Below are 16,581 nucleotides of genomic sequence, written 5' to 3' on the forward strand. Positions count from 1 at the left end.
TCACACTGAACACTGGCCGTTAAAGGAATAATTCTGTGGAATGGTCTCTCTGATTTGCAGGACCCGTTTCTCTGATGGACTTGAGTAATCTCAACACATATTTTAGAAAATGGATTTTATTGTTCTTAATCAATTGTTCTTAAATATCTTTTTTTTTTTCTAAGATGAACGTTGTTAACTGTTTGGTAACACTGATAGATGTGTTCCAGAAGTAGAACTCTTTATTCCAAGTGCATACCAACCCTTTGCTTTAACAGAACTCAGAGTTTGAGGTTGGTTGACTTCTTTTACAAACTGAGGAGCCTAAGGATACTGGCCTCATGGGGCCATCCAGTCTTGTGGATGAGCTGAAGATGTACTCTTATATTAAAAAAAAAAAAATCACCCTGGTAAATTGTTTTGAATTACTTTAATTAATATCCAAACCAATGGCGGCATAAAACCCTGAAGTTCTACCATATCTTATGTTACAGTCAGAGTAAATTAAGCCTGGCAGATTTTTCAGGCATATATAACCAGATACCCACCTGGTGGAAAAGCTTAGGCTTCTTATAAAACTATGTCTAACTTTGAGCACTATGACTTCTTGGTTTATCTTTGAAGGAAAACTACTTGCCAAATATATACTGAAAAAAATGAAAGAAGGAAGTTGTTGAGCAGGACTGTTACTTATACACTGGTTCAAAATTGAGAGGCAACCTACCAAAAGTAACATAGTTGGTTACATAGTAGGTGATCTGTGGCCCTTTCCCCCCACTCACCCTCCCCCCCACCCCCCCTACCCCCGCCAGGAATTAGTTAACAAAGGCATTCCTTGTTAGTGCTAACAAAACGATAGTACCCTAAAGTTTTTTTAAAAAAACAATAAACGACTAGTCTCAAGTGCTAAGAGAGCTGCATGCACTAGTTTATACAAAATTGCACATTAATAAGAAAAAGGTGAGGGGATTAAGAAGTACAAATTGGTAGCTACAATATAGTCACAGGGATGTAAAGTACAGCCTAGGGAATATAGTCAATAATAATATTTTAATAATTATGTATGGTCCCAGGTGCATACTAGAAATATTCAGAGGGGGGATGCTTTGTAAAGTATATGATTGTCCTAATCACTATGTTGTGCACCTGAAACTAATACAAAAAATATTGAATGTAAACTGTAATTGAAAAATAAAAATTTAAGTTCTTTTTTAAAAAAGATACAAGGCAACAAAAAGTGGGGCGAGAAAACAGCCTCTTATTTCCCACAGAACACATTTTAATCATTATCAAGAGCCCTTCTACTTTCTTGACTCTTGCAGAATTAAGTGCTGGTTCTTAGTAAAAACAGTGTATTTGCAAAGAATTCCTAATGGGAGACAGTTACTGTATATCCAGGTTTATATTATTGCCTAACTCAGTGATGGCGAACCTATGACACGCATGTCAGAGGTGACACGCGAACTCAATTTTTTGGTTGATTTTTCTTTGTTAAATGGCATTTAAATATACAAAATAAATATCAAAAATATAAATCTTTGTTTTACTATGGTTGCAAATATCAAGAAATTGCTATATGTGACACTGCACCAGAGTTAAGTTAGGGTTTTTCAAAATGCTGACACGCCGAGCGCAAAAGGTTCGCCATCACTGGCCTAACTAATAAGGCTAAAACTAAAAACAACAACAGCAACAACAACAACGTGACTTTATGATGCTTATTTCTGTGACTTTCCTATTAATCTTCCCAGAAGGCAGGTATTTGACCTTAATAACAACTGCCCCATGGTGGCTCAGTGACGGTAACCGGCGGTGAGGATATCAGAGGCAGAGTCTCAGTTGACTAGAGCAGTATACTCGGAATCAGGAAATTCAGCTTCTGGCCTTCACTCAATCAGCGATTTTACGGAATTTGTCATATATTTTGAACATTCTGTGTCTCAGCTTTTCCATCTGTTAAACTGAGTTCGTAATAACCGCCCTGGACTATCTCACAGGAATGCTGTGCGGACAAATTAGATAAATGTGAAAGTGCCTTGGAGGTAAAGCTGCTCTGTGAATAAAAATTAGTGTGATGTAGCTCCTGAAAAGAATGTTGCAGAGGCTGGAATGGTTCATCTCTGTAGGCTTTGTGACTAGATAAGGCTTCATAACGGATTCCTGTCAAGCAAACGAAATCCATCTTATCAGTTCATGACTGTATGGCATTTTGTAGGGGAAAAATCTCTTTACAAATGTTTGTTACCTTGATATACATGTGCATTGTAAATAAGTCATGTTTCAATTAAGTAAAATCTTTCCAAGTAGCTTCAAACCATCTCCGATACAAGTTTACAATTTCTGCAGTCATTTTGGAGAGTGAGGATTTGATGCGTTTAATAAAGTTGAGAAATAATATGAAATATGTGTGGGGAAGAGAAATTGACTGGGATGTCTTATCGGGTAGTATTATTCTTAAGACCCTAACATTACCAAATTGAGAATTTTATTTTGTTTATTTTGTAGAAATGCCAAACTCTCATCTCTGCCTAAATCACATTTTTTTCTAGTTACTTTATTTTCTATCACAGTTAACATCCTCCTCCTTAATCATAATCATGACACAGACAGACTCACTCATTATAAACAACCTAACTACCAGATCTCTTGAAGATAGAATAAAGGGGCAGGAGTATGGCCTTTCAGTGTTCTTACTCCTTCCCTCTTTTCACATAAATGCACAGAGTTCCTATGTAACTTTACAGCACCCATGCGTTGGGTCCTTGAGAAGGAGAGGTGAGCAAGTATTTCATTGTTTAGACATTTGTATAGAAGAGGTCCGATCCAGGCAAACTTGAGAAACTTTGATTTTCTGAGCCAACTTGATCTCTGTACTTCTGGCAGGGGTCCATTCCTAGTGGCCCTGGGGAAATCTTGGCACCCAGAAGAATTTAACTGTGCTCACTGCAAAAATACAATGGCCTACATCGGATTTGTGGAGGAAAAGGGAGCCCTGTATTGTGAGCTGTGCTATGAGAAATTCTTTGCTCCGGAATGTGGTCGATGCCAAAGGAAGATCCTTGGTGTAAGTATTGGAAATCTTTTCATTCTGAGTGAATTTTAAAACAGAATAATTTTTGTTATGAACCCTTTCTATCATTTCGACATTTTTTTTCTTCTTGCTGGATACCCTCTCTATTTTCATCACTATTTATTATTGTAAAGCAACACTAGACAGACCTCTGTAGATAGGACTTATGGGGGGTAAGTTGTCTTTGGTTTTGTCTTACTGAGTGCTGGCTTGCCTGGTGAAAGGCTAGCCATTGTGAGGAAAAGTCATTTACTGTGGGTGTGCTACCTCAACGGGACCCTGTTTGCTCAGGAATGAAGAGGTCGTACAGGACCACACACGTATCAGAGTTCTCAGAGCTGACACCTTCACTGTTTTAAATTAAATTCCATGGCTTTTATAAGAGCAGCATTTCCCTATTTGTCAGGTTCAAGCACAGGGCACAGATTTCATGAAGTATATAAAACAGGCTTATAAATGATATATTTTTCTTGAATGCATATAATGTTTAAAAATATAACCTCAGTTTTATGAGAGTATAGAAAAATAATAAAACCACACCTTTTTAATTTTTTGAGGGAAAAAAAAGGAGTAATTTAGGTGTCAGGTACATAATGAATAATAATGAATGAATGAATTTCCTACCCTGGAATACCCAGTTTCCAATTACAAAGTAAGAGTCAGGCATTTCCTCTAGGCAACCATGAGTTGGAATGTTACTTTAGAAGCAGCCAAGTTGCCTGGTCTCATACGAAACTCATACCAGCAACACAAAATTTGTAAATGGAATTGCTGAATTTTGCTATTCTCAATATGAAAGTATAATAATGAAACTCTAAATTCATATCAAGAGAAAAGCGAGCATGAATTATAGAGTAGTATTAGTGTTAGAATATATCTTTAAGTATGCATAAAACTTTGAGGACACTTAGAAATCAATATGCCACATGAAATATTTCTATATTATTAGTTTATACAATATTTTTGGAACAAAAGGATAGAATGATTCAGGCTATACCTTCCCAAATGAAAATTAATTAGTAGAATACATTAATACTGTATTAGCATATAAATCTATTCTAAGGATTCTAGAATAATTAATAAAACAAAGTCAAGTAACGGTCTTAGAACCAAATGATGTTTTAGGAAATGGAAGCTTTACACTCATTTCTTCAGAGGTGGGCCAGCCCTTCACTAAAAGGACAGAGCCTCTGGATTGCGTTTTACTTGTTGGTATGTCACCGAAACCAAAATTCAACTGCCTGCCACTCGAAAGCCAATCTTGCAAGACAAATGCTGGTAAAAAGGAAAGAAGTTTATTCAAGTGCCAATCACCTGAGAAGACGGGGGACTCCTGTTGCAAATCCCATTTCCCCACCTCAGTGAAAGCAGAGGTTTTTATGAGGAGGGAGAGGGCAAGCAGAACAAAGAAATCAAGGGGATTGGGTTGAAAAGTTCTCTACGTGCAGACCAGCACAGTCCATTTCAATGAGGATCTTGAGCTGGTCGAGTGATGGTCTGGTGTCATCCAGTTCTGCGTTATCCTGGTTGTGTGGTTGAAGGCCATCAAATCTCCCAGAACTGGGATGACCGAGTCTGTATTTTCTGAAGTTAGTTCCTAGGATTCTTATACAAACATGTTGTTTATCTATAAGCTACATATTAATCAGAGTCAGCATTGACAGAAACAATGTCAAAAGAATGGTGGGGCGGGTTACAATCTCCACTGTTAGATGAATAGCTACTAAAGAAGGAGTAGTAACCTGTCTCAAGTATACTAGTATAAAGGGAAGGATATACTTGAAGCCTTGGGAAATGATTTGGTTGATTGCACATTTGTTGTACAAGTTCATGGCAATCTTTTGAGATCTAAATAACTCATTTCTTTCCATTGTCCTTCAATAGTGAACTATGGCATTTTCTATGGCTAATGTATTCTATGTCATTTTCTTTTATTTTCATAATATTTTTATTAAAAGAGAAACTATTTCACTCTATAACAATTAAAAAATACTAACAAATGTAAAGAATGAAATTAAAATGACATATATTTACCAATCACAGAATTCCTGTTAACCTTAGGCTGGATTTTCTTCCAGTTTACTCCTTACAAATACGTCACTTACAAAATAATAACCATACTTTATGTATAGCATCCTCTTTTTGTGATAAATATTATGGAAAGAGTAAATTCCCATGTTATTAACTATTCTTCAAAAATGATTTTTTTAATGGCTCCATCTCTCTCTCAGTCAAAAAACATGATTCCTTGCAAAACCAACTGCCCAAGACTTTTACTAATTAAAAATGTTGATACTTGGTATATTTAATCATAGGGCCATTGTTGGCTAGAATCCATGCTTTATGGTTCAAAGTTTAGATACTCTTTTGAGTATGCTTCGTACAGTCACAGCTGATTCTCAAAATACTAAACAGGTGTTAAACTGATTGGATTACACTGATTAGGTTATTGTTTTCATAATGCACCAAAGTATAGGTTTGTTTTAGTTTTTAAACGTTTGCCCTTCATCCATGAGATTTTCAAGATCATCTTATGAAACCTTTATAAGTTAATGTTTCCTGACACCCTTTGAGAGAAAGCAGAATGTATTGTAGCAAGTGTTTATGAAATGCTTACTTTATTTACCACTTGTATAATGTTTAACACACCAATCATTCTTTAAATAAGTTTATTGGCAGTATTTGTGAAAAATGCACAAAAAGTGCATCAGTTGAGATTATTTTCAAGTCTGTGCTTAGGTATCTCCTGTTAGGAGGAAAGCTCAAGACAAAGATGACACATACATGTCTACTTCGGGTCAGTTTAGAATGGCTATTGGTTTAGCTAGTAGAATAAGTATTTGTATATTGTCATCTTTTTTTCACATCCAGTTATTTTTCTGTAACAGGAAGTCATCAATGCTTTGAAACAAACTTGGCATGTCTCCTGCTTTGTGTGTGTGGCCTGTGGAAAGCCCATTCGTAATAATGTTTTCCACCTGGAGGATGGTGAGCCTTACTGTGAGACGGGTAAGCTTCTGAAGCCGTTAGTTCCTTAAGTTTTGAATGAAGGTAAAACATTAACTCTTATATTGCTATAAAGTTGAAAGGAAATATTAGGCAAAATAATTTTCCTAATTATTGTAGGAACATTTAATGTTACCCTAAATATATAGCAAAAATCTATATATAATTTTATCCGACTCTATCAAAACAGATATTCCCAACCTAACTAAGAGATGTGAGCATATAAGCATTACTTAGGAGAAAACTATTTTGCTTGAATCTTCAATAACTTATGGTTATAAATTCTAACAAATCATGTAGCTTACAGCCACATCTTCAACTTCAGTAAGTAAATTTTCAATGGTTGTAAGCATGACAAATGTTCAACTTTTGAATATGATACTGATTTCCTCTTTAAGACAATTACCTTGACAATAAGTTGGAAGTCCTTTGTTACTTTTACTGAATGGGAGGGTAATCCTGGCTTGGATTATTCCCTTAATAAAGTTATTTTTAATAAACTAGGCTCTAAGGACCAGCCTACTAACTCTGGACACTTCCTTTTCCTTCCCAAAGGCTGTAAGTGGGCGTTCATAATGCTCATTTATTAGCATTACCCTTACCTAGATATTACTACTACACAGACATTTTTTTCAAAAATAAAATATTTTTCCTTTATCATGCCTTCACTCACTATACTGCATTCCCACTATGGAGTTTTATTGTTGTTCTACCTTGAATATCAAGGTGTGGTGCTAGTGGAACTTAACTCCACAGAGGCAAGTTAAGGGAGCGGTCAGCTTCTCATTTGAGGCTGGCCAACACCACTGCCCCCATTTCTGCTCACTCAGTGTCCTCTTGTTTTCACCTTTCCCTAAGTTTTCTAGTGAGGACCAATCCCGATCTATGCCAGACCAGAAGCCCTGGGAAATTCCAGTGAACTACCTACCTCACGAGCTTTTGGGGGACAGGTTTGGCTGTAAGCTGTCTGCCCCTGCTTCAACCAGAATATTTCACATTTTGTAATGCCACTTAATTCTTCTGAAGAAAGAGCTGTTTATTTGTTTGTTTTAAAAGCTTTGCAAGACATTTTGACTGTCAGGTAATTCCTATCTAGTCAAAACATATATAAACCTAGCCTTAATATAATATTTAATGTAATCTAAGAAGTCATATTTTTAAAACCTTGAAATTGCTTGCAGGAAGGGAAAAACATTATTAAAGTCTTATTTAAATGTCACTTCTAATCACCTTGCTCTATTTTTTTTCTTTTTCTTTAACCTCCCAGACTTAACGTCCACTATTCCAACACCTAGGAGCCATCTGGGATTCAGCTCTTCCCCATCTTCTCCCTATGTCCAATTTAATTAGCAAATTCTAACATATACCCCCAGTCTGTATACTGAATTCATTCCTTTCTCTTCATCTCAGCCATCACATTAAATCCAACTCACGTTCACCCTTTGCCTGGGCATTGGAATTGCCAACTAAATGGTATATCTTCTGTTCCCCAGTCCTCAAATAGCAGTTACGGTAACATTTGTTTAAATGTGAATCCGATAGTGCTTAATACCTTCGTGGCTTCCATTAGAGTAAAAACTATATTCCTTCCCAGGGCTGGCTTTGCCAGCCTTACTCCTGCCACCTTCTTTCCAGTCACTGGCTTCTAGCCTCCAGCCATACCTGCCCTTGTGTTGCTTCTGAGCATGTTAAGGTTCTTCCCACCTTAGAGCTTTTGTATTGCTCTTTCTTCTAACTGGATGTTCTTCCCCAGCTTTTCTCTGGTGGTGCCTCCTTCCCTTTTCAAGTTTCAACATAACTATTACCTCCTCAGAGAGCCTTCTCTAACCTACCTATAATGTTATATTATATCACAGTTATTTTATATCCCTCAGTTATTTTATATCACATCACCATTTTCTTTTCCTAGGTGGTACTTTTTAGAATCTGAAATTATTTGTTATTTATTTTAAAAATACAGTAAGTTAGGACATTCTGCTCCCAAGGAGAATATAAGCCCCATGCGGAAAGCAATCACACCTGTCTTCTTCACCACCATACCCCTGACCAGAGCCTAGAACAGTGCCTGGCACACAGTAGAACTCTGTGACTGTGTTGAACAAATAGTGCTAAGGAATATTGAAGATTGCTAAGAAAGGTGAATCAAGTTGTACAAGATAGCCTACATCCTCTTCCAACCCAGATTGGATTAAGAACATCAAAGACCAAAAAGTGAACCACGAGTAAACACGCGTATAAAAGAAAATTAAAATGCTAATAAATGCTAATCCTATATAATAAAAGCCTAAATGCAAGTTGTCCCCTTGACTGGGAGTTCAACCAGGGGGTGGGGCTGGCTGGCCAACCACAGGAAGGGAGGCCCTGGGGGTTGGAAGGCAGCTGTGGGAAGGGAGGTCCCGGCTGGCAGCCACTAGGGATCCTACCCGTGCATGAATTTCATGCACTGAGCCTCTAGTTTGGTAATAATGAAGAAACATCTTGTCAAAACTGCTTTCTTCAGGAGGAAGTCCTCTTAATATTTTATAACTAACCTCTGTCAAGTAAATGGTGTTCTCTAGCTAATGAATTTAAGCATGATGTCATAAAATTGAAAGGAAAATATAGCAAAAAAACCCAAACTTTAGTGGCTAATATTGTAATGTAGTCCAGCTAGAAACTCAGTTGTGGCATTTATTCATGGAAGTCTCCTGTGACTTTTTTTCCTTCCTTACCAAGTCAGATATACTATAAAATTTGTTAATACCAGATATTTCTTCTTGATTTAAGTTCATTAGTCTTATTATTGCTAGTTATTAGAAGTTCTGTTGTATTATCTTGAGATAGCCATGTCTATTGATAACTTATGTGTTCCTTTTTATACATATTTGGGCATTGAAATAGTTGGAGAGAAATGAAAGATATTACATGGAAAAATAGAATAAAGGATGTTAAGTTGTATAAATAATGTTTACCAAGTGTATCTCAAGCAAATATGCCATCTGAAAGTTTTCCAGTTACTAGTGACTTTATCTTCATCATCTCATTCAATTTAAATTTTGCTGCTTTCTAGGAACTGTCATTCTACAGCTGTCATATTAAATTATGTCTCCTCCTCCCCCATACAGATTATTATGCCCTCTTTGGTACTATCTGCCGTGGATGTGAATTTCCCATAGAAGCTGGCGACATGTTCCTGGAAGCCCTGGGCTATACCTGGCATGACACTTGCTTTGTGTGCTCAGTAAGTGACCTCATTTCCACAATAAAGGAGGACAGTATGGCCAATTAAGCATAAACACTAACTGGAAATAACAGTGATTGTATCTTTCAATCCTTCAAACCTAAAAATATTTTTACAGTGATTTTGAAAGTTGTTTATTAAAATTTTTTGGCACTTTTAAAAATTATTTGGCATAGAATAAGATGCTTACCTATTAAAGAAAATTCTATTTTTAATACATTTTTGTTTATAAGGAGAAGCTATATGTTTTTTGAAACAGTTACAAGTTCTTTACTTAAAAAACCAACCTCTTAATGGAATGTTTTTAGTAATTTTTGGAAACACAGGTACTTCTTAAAATAGAAATAAATAATTATAAAAAATGTATTGAATTAACATTGGCAGTAAAGTATATGGTGATTTTTTTTCCTTAGCAATAGTCCATGAATATTTTTTGAGACTACAATAAACATGTAGTAATATGTTTACCTATTGCATTTGATATTTTAATATTTTTTATTTTATTTTTTGAGCACAGTTCAGAGATTAACATTAACGTAAGATATATTTTTGAAATTTAGCAAGTAAATATCAATACTTTATTCAGATGTTTGATTTTTTAAAATTAGTTTTAATATATCTAATAGCTTTTATTACCAGTTGTGAAGGGAGAAAAGTCATGTTAATTGAAGTCAAATGATTATTTCAAATGTTACCATTGAACTCTCTAGTTTACCTCATTTGTCTCTTAGATATTATAAAATTTATTTAAAGAACAACTTTTAGCCTGGCAGATGTGGTTCAGTGGTTGAGCATCAACCCATGAACCAGGAAGTCATGCTCGTCCTGGTCAGGGCACATGCCCAGGTTATGGGCTTGATCACCAGTAGGGGACGTACAGGAGGCTGCAAATCAATGATTCTCTCCCACTCCCTCTTTCTGAAATCAGTAAAAACATATTTTTAAAAAAATTAATGAAAACTTTTAGCAGATTTGTCTTCATGAGCATTATAATTAACAAAGGCATTAGGAAAGACAAGAAGACATAAGTGGATAGTTAACTGACTGCATAATCATCCAGCAGTGAGACGTTGACCAGGGTTTTCACTATAAAAAAACAAAGGAATGTGTTAAAAAGAACTCTCAAGTATTCTATGCCTGTGTGTTTGGGGCTTGGGAATGTTTGGTAAAACAATTGTGTTTTCTGTTTGAATGCTTTGGTTCTCTACAACAGGAGGCAGATTAAAAGCATTGATTAGAATTTGGGAAGAGGAATTATATTTAGTGTGACCTCTTTAGGTGTTAGTTTTTCTTTAGGACCAATTGCTTCACCCCCAATAAAGAGAAATAATGATAAATAAATAAATTAGAACGCATTTTAGAAAAAGTCATTCTTCATTATTCTTGAAAGATTACATGAAATATAGTCATTGTGAATGTCAGGATGTCTAACAACCAACTAAAGTGCTTTTACTAACTATTGGGTGAAAAATCACTTTCTTCTTCATGTACACTTGATAAAATATTGATATTCTCTTATATAATGCTTTCCTCCCCAGGTATGCTGTGAAAGTTTGGAAGGTCAGACCTTTTTCTCCAAGAAGGACAAGCCACTTTGCAAGAAACATGCTCATTCTGTGAATTTTTGAAAGTCGACAGTTCAGGAGAAGAGAAAGAAATTTGAAGAGAAAGAGAAGAATTAAAATTACCAATTAATTTTTAGATTTAATATTTATATGTGTTTTTGAAAAATAATAGTAACCCTGAAGGGATAAATTCCAGCTTTAAAAACCAAATCTATGAGGAAATATTTGGCTTCGTAATGTAAGGAGACAGTTTGACATTTGTTATTACTTTTTCCTTGTATTTTCGGCCCATAAAGTAACTTTTATAAAAACCAATTTCCTGGTTGACTATTAAATTCATCTTAGAATAAATTAGCGAAGAATTGAATTTTAGAATAAAAACTACAACTTCTATGCCGAAATAATTATGCTTTCTTTTCGTCTTAGGTAGTTAAAAGTAAATCTGTAAAAGGCAATGAAAATGCCTTATACTTTATCAATAAGCAAAACATTATATTTTTTAAAAACTAGTGTTCATCTTTATAACAGTAAATAGGAGTTTAAACAGAATTTTATCAGTAGTAGTAGATGTCCCTTTTTAAAAACTATGTGCATTTTTTAATTTTACATTTGATCATTCTGGTAGGAAAGGTCAATGAGATTTTGATCAAATGTGTCATGCCAATAAGAGATGCCACCATACAACGTATAAGTCTCAAATTTTTGCCTTTTATTAAAAATATGACCATTTTTATTCATTGTTTTATTACTTATAGTAGTCAAACTCTTTTTTTCTCTCTTCCTTCAGGCTCTGGTAAAGAGCTAATTGAGTAACTTAGTGGACTATGAGAGTTTTCTCTCTCAAAGAGAATGAATAGAAAGAATGCAATTGGGAATTATGGTATACTCCCCTCCCAAAATTACCCCTTTTTTGACAATGAATTAGTTTTAGAGTTGTACTACTGACTGATGAAGGTTTGAGAACTCTCTTTGCAGAATAATTTTTTTCTTGAATTCTCTATTAGAAAAATAAAAGATTGGTTTGAGCATGTGATAAAATCTAGATTGTTTTTTTATTTTGATGGTTCTCTTTCAATAATAAATGAACCACTTCCAGATGTGATCACAAAGTTTGAAAACTTTTATGCACAGAGATTTGGTGGTAGAGAGGAACATGGGTAATTATTCAGACTGGCCCATTATTTGTTTTCTTCATTTGGGGAAAAAACATATGTAGATACCATATGAAGACAGAGAAACAACCGTGGAAAAATAAGAAAAGAAATTACAGCGTTTGATAGTTTTTCTCTTTGTTTCCAGAATGGATGAAAGCTCACTAAGTTATAATTTAATTTGTTTGGAGCAAGGTGATTTTAAATTTGAGATTGAGCCTCAAGTCCTTCCTCCCCTATCACTTACTAATGACTTCACTTCCATTTTGTGCATGTTTGTTTTAGAGGGGAGTTTTAGGCTACAATATTTGTTTAACCTCCCTAAGAACTTTTTAAGGCATCTGTCCTGAAAGCTGTTAATTTATGGTTTAGCAGATTTAAATTATATGCAGATAATTATTAACTGGGGATAAAAGAATGAGAAGAGTGACACAAAATGGCAAACAGAACGCTTCACCAGTAGCAACCCCAAATCATCTCCTCACCTTGCATCTCGTAGGGAAGCAGGAAGTTTGTGTGTGTGTTTTTTAAGCGCTGGAACTGAATTGTGTATTATTTCTTGTTGCTGCTGAAACAACCTATAGAAGACATACTGGCTAATATGCGTTGTCATATCTTAATGCCAGTCTTTTGCTTTACACACTATAAAGTAGTTGGTGGTTTTGTTGTGTGGTAGAAGTTTCTTTTTGTTATTTAGTTTTGCCTTTATAGATTCTATGCCAAGATAGTATTTGATAAGTTAATGGCATTTGGATATCTCCTTCAAAAAATTTTATTTGACCTGGATTGCTTATAAAATGACCTTACATTAATATATCATTTTTATTATACTTTTCTTTCTGCATGTTATTCATAGAGCATAATGTTGCATTTCTCTAAATTTTATTCCTAAGAGTATATAACAGTACTTCCTAATTTATCATCATCATTGTGCTTTGTCCTTCTCTTCTGTCAGTTCCTAAAACAGTTAACCCTATGAAATAAATACTGATTGTAATCCAGAAGGATCTCTGTTTTCCAGTGGGGAATGCCATATTTAACACCCCAGCGTTAATCTCTTAATAACTCAGGCAGAGCACTTTATTATTCTGGTGAGCTCCCTGAATATTTATTTTTCTGATTATAAATGTTCCATGTCAGTAGCATTTTTAAATTATTACCTCTTTATTGTAGAGCATTTACTTTTAATCTCTCTAGATGTATATTTTGGAAATCTGTACTTAGGACAATACAGATTAAATTCATACTACCTGTCTTTAAAACATCCCCTATTTGGACTTCCCAGTTTGAATAACAAGGACAGAACGTTGCCCCTGAAGGAGCAGCCTAGAAAGAATCCCTTGTGCTTCATGCTTATAGCAGCTCACATACTTCCTAGTGATTCAGGTTACATTTAGAGTCTAAAGCTAAAACCTAACTTGATCAGGATTAAGACAGAAAAAACTGTTTAAATCTGCAAAATACCAGTCCAGCATTATGTCTAAAAAATACCTACAACAAAAATGTCTTTGTAGTACCATTTTCAAGGGGCACTATATTTGGGTCACTTTCATAGAAAATCCTGCCTTCCTGTCCCTGTTCAAGTGTGAACATGGTAGTGGCACGTTAACCTGCCGGTGATGTTTGCAGTCTAGCTGTCAGGCAGGGCGGGGGACACGCTGAGTAATTATACGCACATCCAACGTGGCTTCCATTTGTCACTCTTCATCCCCCAGATATTTTAAGGTTTTGGGTTTGGATTCTCAATGTATCATTTGCCTTATCTATTAATCTCTATTTTCTGTTTCTTTACATTTTTAAGTTTATATACTAGTATATGTCTGTGCTGTTTTGCTTTTGGATGTATTTTCTAATGAAAAATCACGAGAAATTAATCAGTATATTAATACCTTAATGAGCACATAACAAATAAATGGCTGCAATGATGTAGACAAGCTCTCCTGGTCTTTCTTTTGGGGTGGCAAGTAGTTTCTATTACGTTGTTATGAGGAAAAATCATGTTCAAAGGACAGGAAAAGATGTAAAAATTCTCAGGAGAATCCCCTTATGACATTTGCTTATCAAATTTCCCAGAAACAAACATTTGAAAATATTGTCACATTTATTTTACTTTAACCCTTTTTTAAAAAAAAATATTTTTATTGATTTCAGAGAGGAAAGAAGAGGGAGAGAGAAAGAGAAACATCAATGATGAGAATCATTGATCAGCTGCCCCCTACTGGGGATCAAGCCTGAAACCCAGCATGTGCCCTGATTGGGAATTGAGCTGTGACCTCCTGGTTTATAGGTCTATGCTCAATCACTGAGCAACAGTGGCCGGACACTTCAACCTTTTTTACGCTCTGCATGTAACACATATACACAAATATTTGTGAACTTATTGTTAAATAAGCTCTTTGTCCTTTAAAAATGTTTATTACTGAAATTATTTATTGGAGCAACATGTCCTATCAAGCATTCTGTTGTATCATATATCACATTCAAACAACATAAGTCCACATTTTCACATTTTTCATTGACTAGGGTCCTTTATTTCATGCTTAACTCATCCCGCTCTCACTAGCTAACTTTTCTATCACTAGATAGGCTCACCTACTCCTCATTTGTTTATTGGTTTGAGTAAGAATTTTTCCCCCAACTGTGTAAATTTAAGAGGAATGTTTCTGTCGCAGGCTGTATATTGGGAATAAAAGACAAATTCAAGTCTATTTGCTCACAGTATATTAAACTCCAGAAGCCAAACTTATAAGGGCATCAAGTCTGCATCTGACATTTTAATAGCTGCTGTTTGGTTTCTATCAATCACGTCATTGCACATTAAAATGCACCGACAAAATAAGAGATCTGTCATTCCTTCGTTAAGAAACAGTAATCCAGTACAAGATTTATAGGCTTAAGACTCAACAGTGTGTGTTCACAATAAATCCCCATTCAGTGCTCAAACCAGAACAAGCCTGCCTGTCGTTCAATGTTTGCTGGTCAAATGTCCCCAATATAAGATTATCAAAGGCTTTCTTACAGAACTACATATAAAATCCTTTTTGCCTGCAAAAGCTTAATTTAGGTTGGCGGTTTCCCTTTTTGAGTAGTCTCAGACAAGATCTTGGTTATATCAGAAACACATAGGTACTGATGTATTATTAGCGGGCCTGGTGTTAATTAGGGAGAATTACCAGAAATAGTTTGCTTTGTGGGAATTTATTACAGAATCACACTTGACTGATGGCAGAATAGGAGTTGCTGAGAGAGAGCAGCTCCCACTCATAACCGCTAATTAATAGGGTGCCAAAATTCCGCAGAGGAGGTTTCATCCCGAGTGTGGGAGCCTCGCGGGGAAAATGGTTCCTTTGCACTATTTAAAATTTAAAAGAGGAAAGGGGCTAGGACACATGGCTACCCAAAAGGACTCCCAGACTGATACCGTTCTGTGGTGTTCTTATGAATGAGAGCATTGAACTCAGGAAGCACCAAGCCCAGAAGTTTGTGAAAGCACCCGTTTCCCCCCAAAAGTCAGTAGTGGGCTGTGTAGTGATCATACCCGGGAGATAATGCGTAGTATTTTGAATGTGGCAAGTGTCTGATTCGCTCAACTCTTTGTTTTGTGAAGAGAATTCAAAACACACCATTTGCGTGTTGTATTTCTGAAGTTTGACTCTTTAGTCCATGAGTTACTAGTAGACGCTGTAGGTGGCAAGGTCACAGCAATGCTTAAAGGGAAAGGTGTGGCTTCCACACCCTGAATGCCACACTGGTGTGCCAGGGGGGGGGGGGGGGGGGGGCAAGGCGTGTTTAGTGATTGGCACCAATGGCAGAGCACTGGGGGGAGCCCTAGTAAATGAGTTTGCCAAGAAGGCGATTTCCCCCCTGTGTGTGTAACTGTGTGTGATCACATACAATAAAGCTGGGAGCTGGTGCTTAGCATAGAAGAATAAGAATAAAACATTTCCTTGTCAGAAGACCCCTGATCGCTGACCGCAGGGAGAAAAGTAAAACAACTTAGCGGTCACGGAGAGTATGGTTTTTCAATTTCTCTTCAGGCCAATATAGTTCCCAAGGAAAATGACTTCTGTGCCAGGTCCCTGAACCGATTGACATGGTCTCTAATGCATCCAGTGTTTCAAGGGACAAGGTTTCTGTTGAATAACTGGGTTCCCAATGAGTTTTTCATCATCAGGCTCTCAATTGTCACATCTGCTCTCTCGTTCAAATACACTTAGGTTTGTTTTTTCTCCTTTTTTTCTCTTGCTTGTAAAGCACACACAGCTGGTGCTGTTCTAAGCACTTACTCAAAAATGCCATTGTTTAAAGTGCTTCAATAGACGATAATGTCCTCAGAGGCGTCTTGATTTTTTTTCCTAGTGTATCACTGATGTGGCAGACTGTTCCCTTGGTAAATAAGATGGTAAACTGAACTCCAGTGGCGTACCACACAAGTATGAATTTCTGTGTAAATAAAAGTCTTTGCTTCGGTGACGCGACATTGATGTCATGCCACCCTGGAAGCCTGCTCTGTCCCCGTGTGCTTGCGAATCCTGAAGCTCTCGGGCCTCCTTCGTTGAATGAAATGGAGAGCAGAAGAAAGCATGGAGC

General features: G+C 36.1%; 1 protein-coding gene across 12 annotated transcripts in view; it reads left to right on the forward strand.

Annotated features, from left to right (window-relative positions):
• Window positions 1-13,922, forward strand: part of PDLIM5 (PDZ and LIM domain 5) — a 212,133-nt gene extending 198,211 nt beyond the window's left edge. For all 12 annotated transcript variants that reach the window (XM_036339906.1, XM_036339927.1, XM_036339937.1 and 9 more), the window contains 4 exons: window positions 2,863-3,043; window positions 5,938-6,058; window positions 9,160-9,275; window positions 10,814-13,922. In XM_036339906.1, the coding sequence (XP_036195799.1) occupies window positions 2,863-3,043; window positions 5,938-6,058; window positions 9,160-9,275; window positions 10,814-10,903 (508 nt within the window). In that variant the 3' untranslated portion in view covers window positions 10,904-13,922. The remainder of the gene's footprint in view (window positions 1-2,862; window positions 3,044-5,937; window positions 6,059-9,159; window positions 9,276-10,813) is intronic.
• The last annotated feature ends 2,659 nt before the right edge of the window (window positions 13,923-16,581 follow it).

The sequence above is a fragment of the Myotis myotis genome, unplaced genomic scaffold (assembly GCF_014108235.1).
Source record: "Myotis myotis isolate mMyoMyo1 unplaced genomic scaffold, mMyoMyo1.p scaffold_m19_p_1, whole genome shotgun sequence".
Taxonomy (NCBI): Eukaryota; Metazoa; Chordata; class Mammalia; order Chiroptera; family Vespertilionidae; genus Myotis; species Myotis myotis.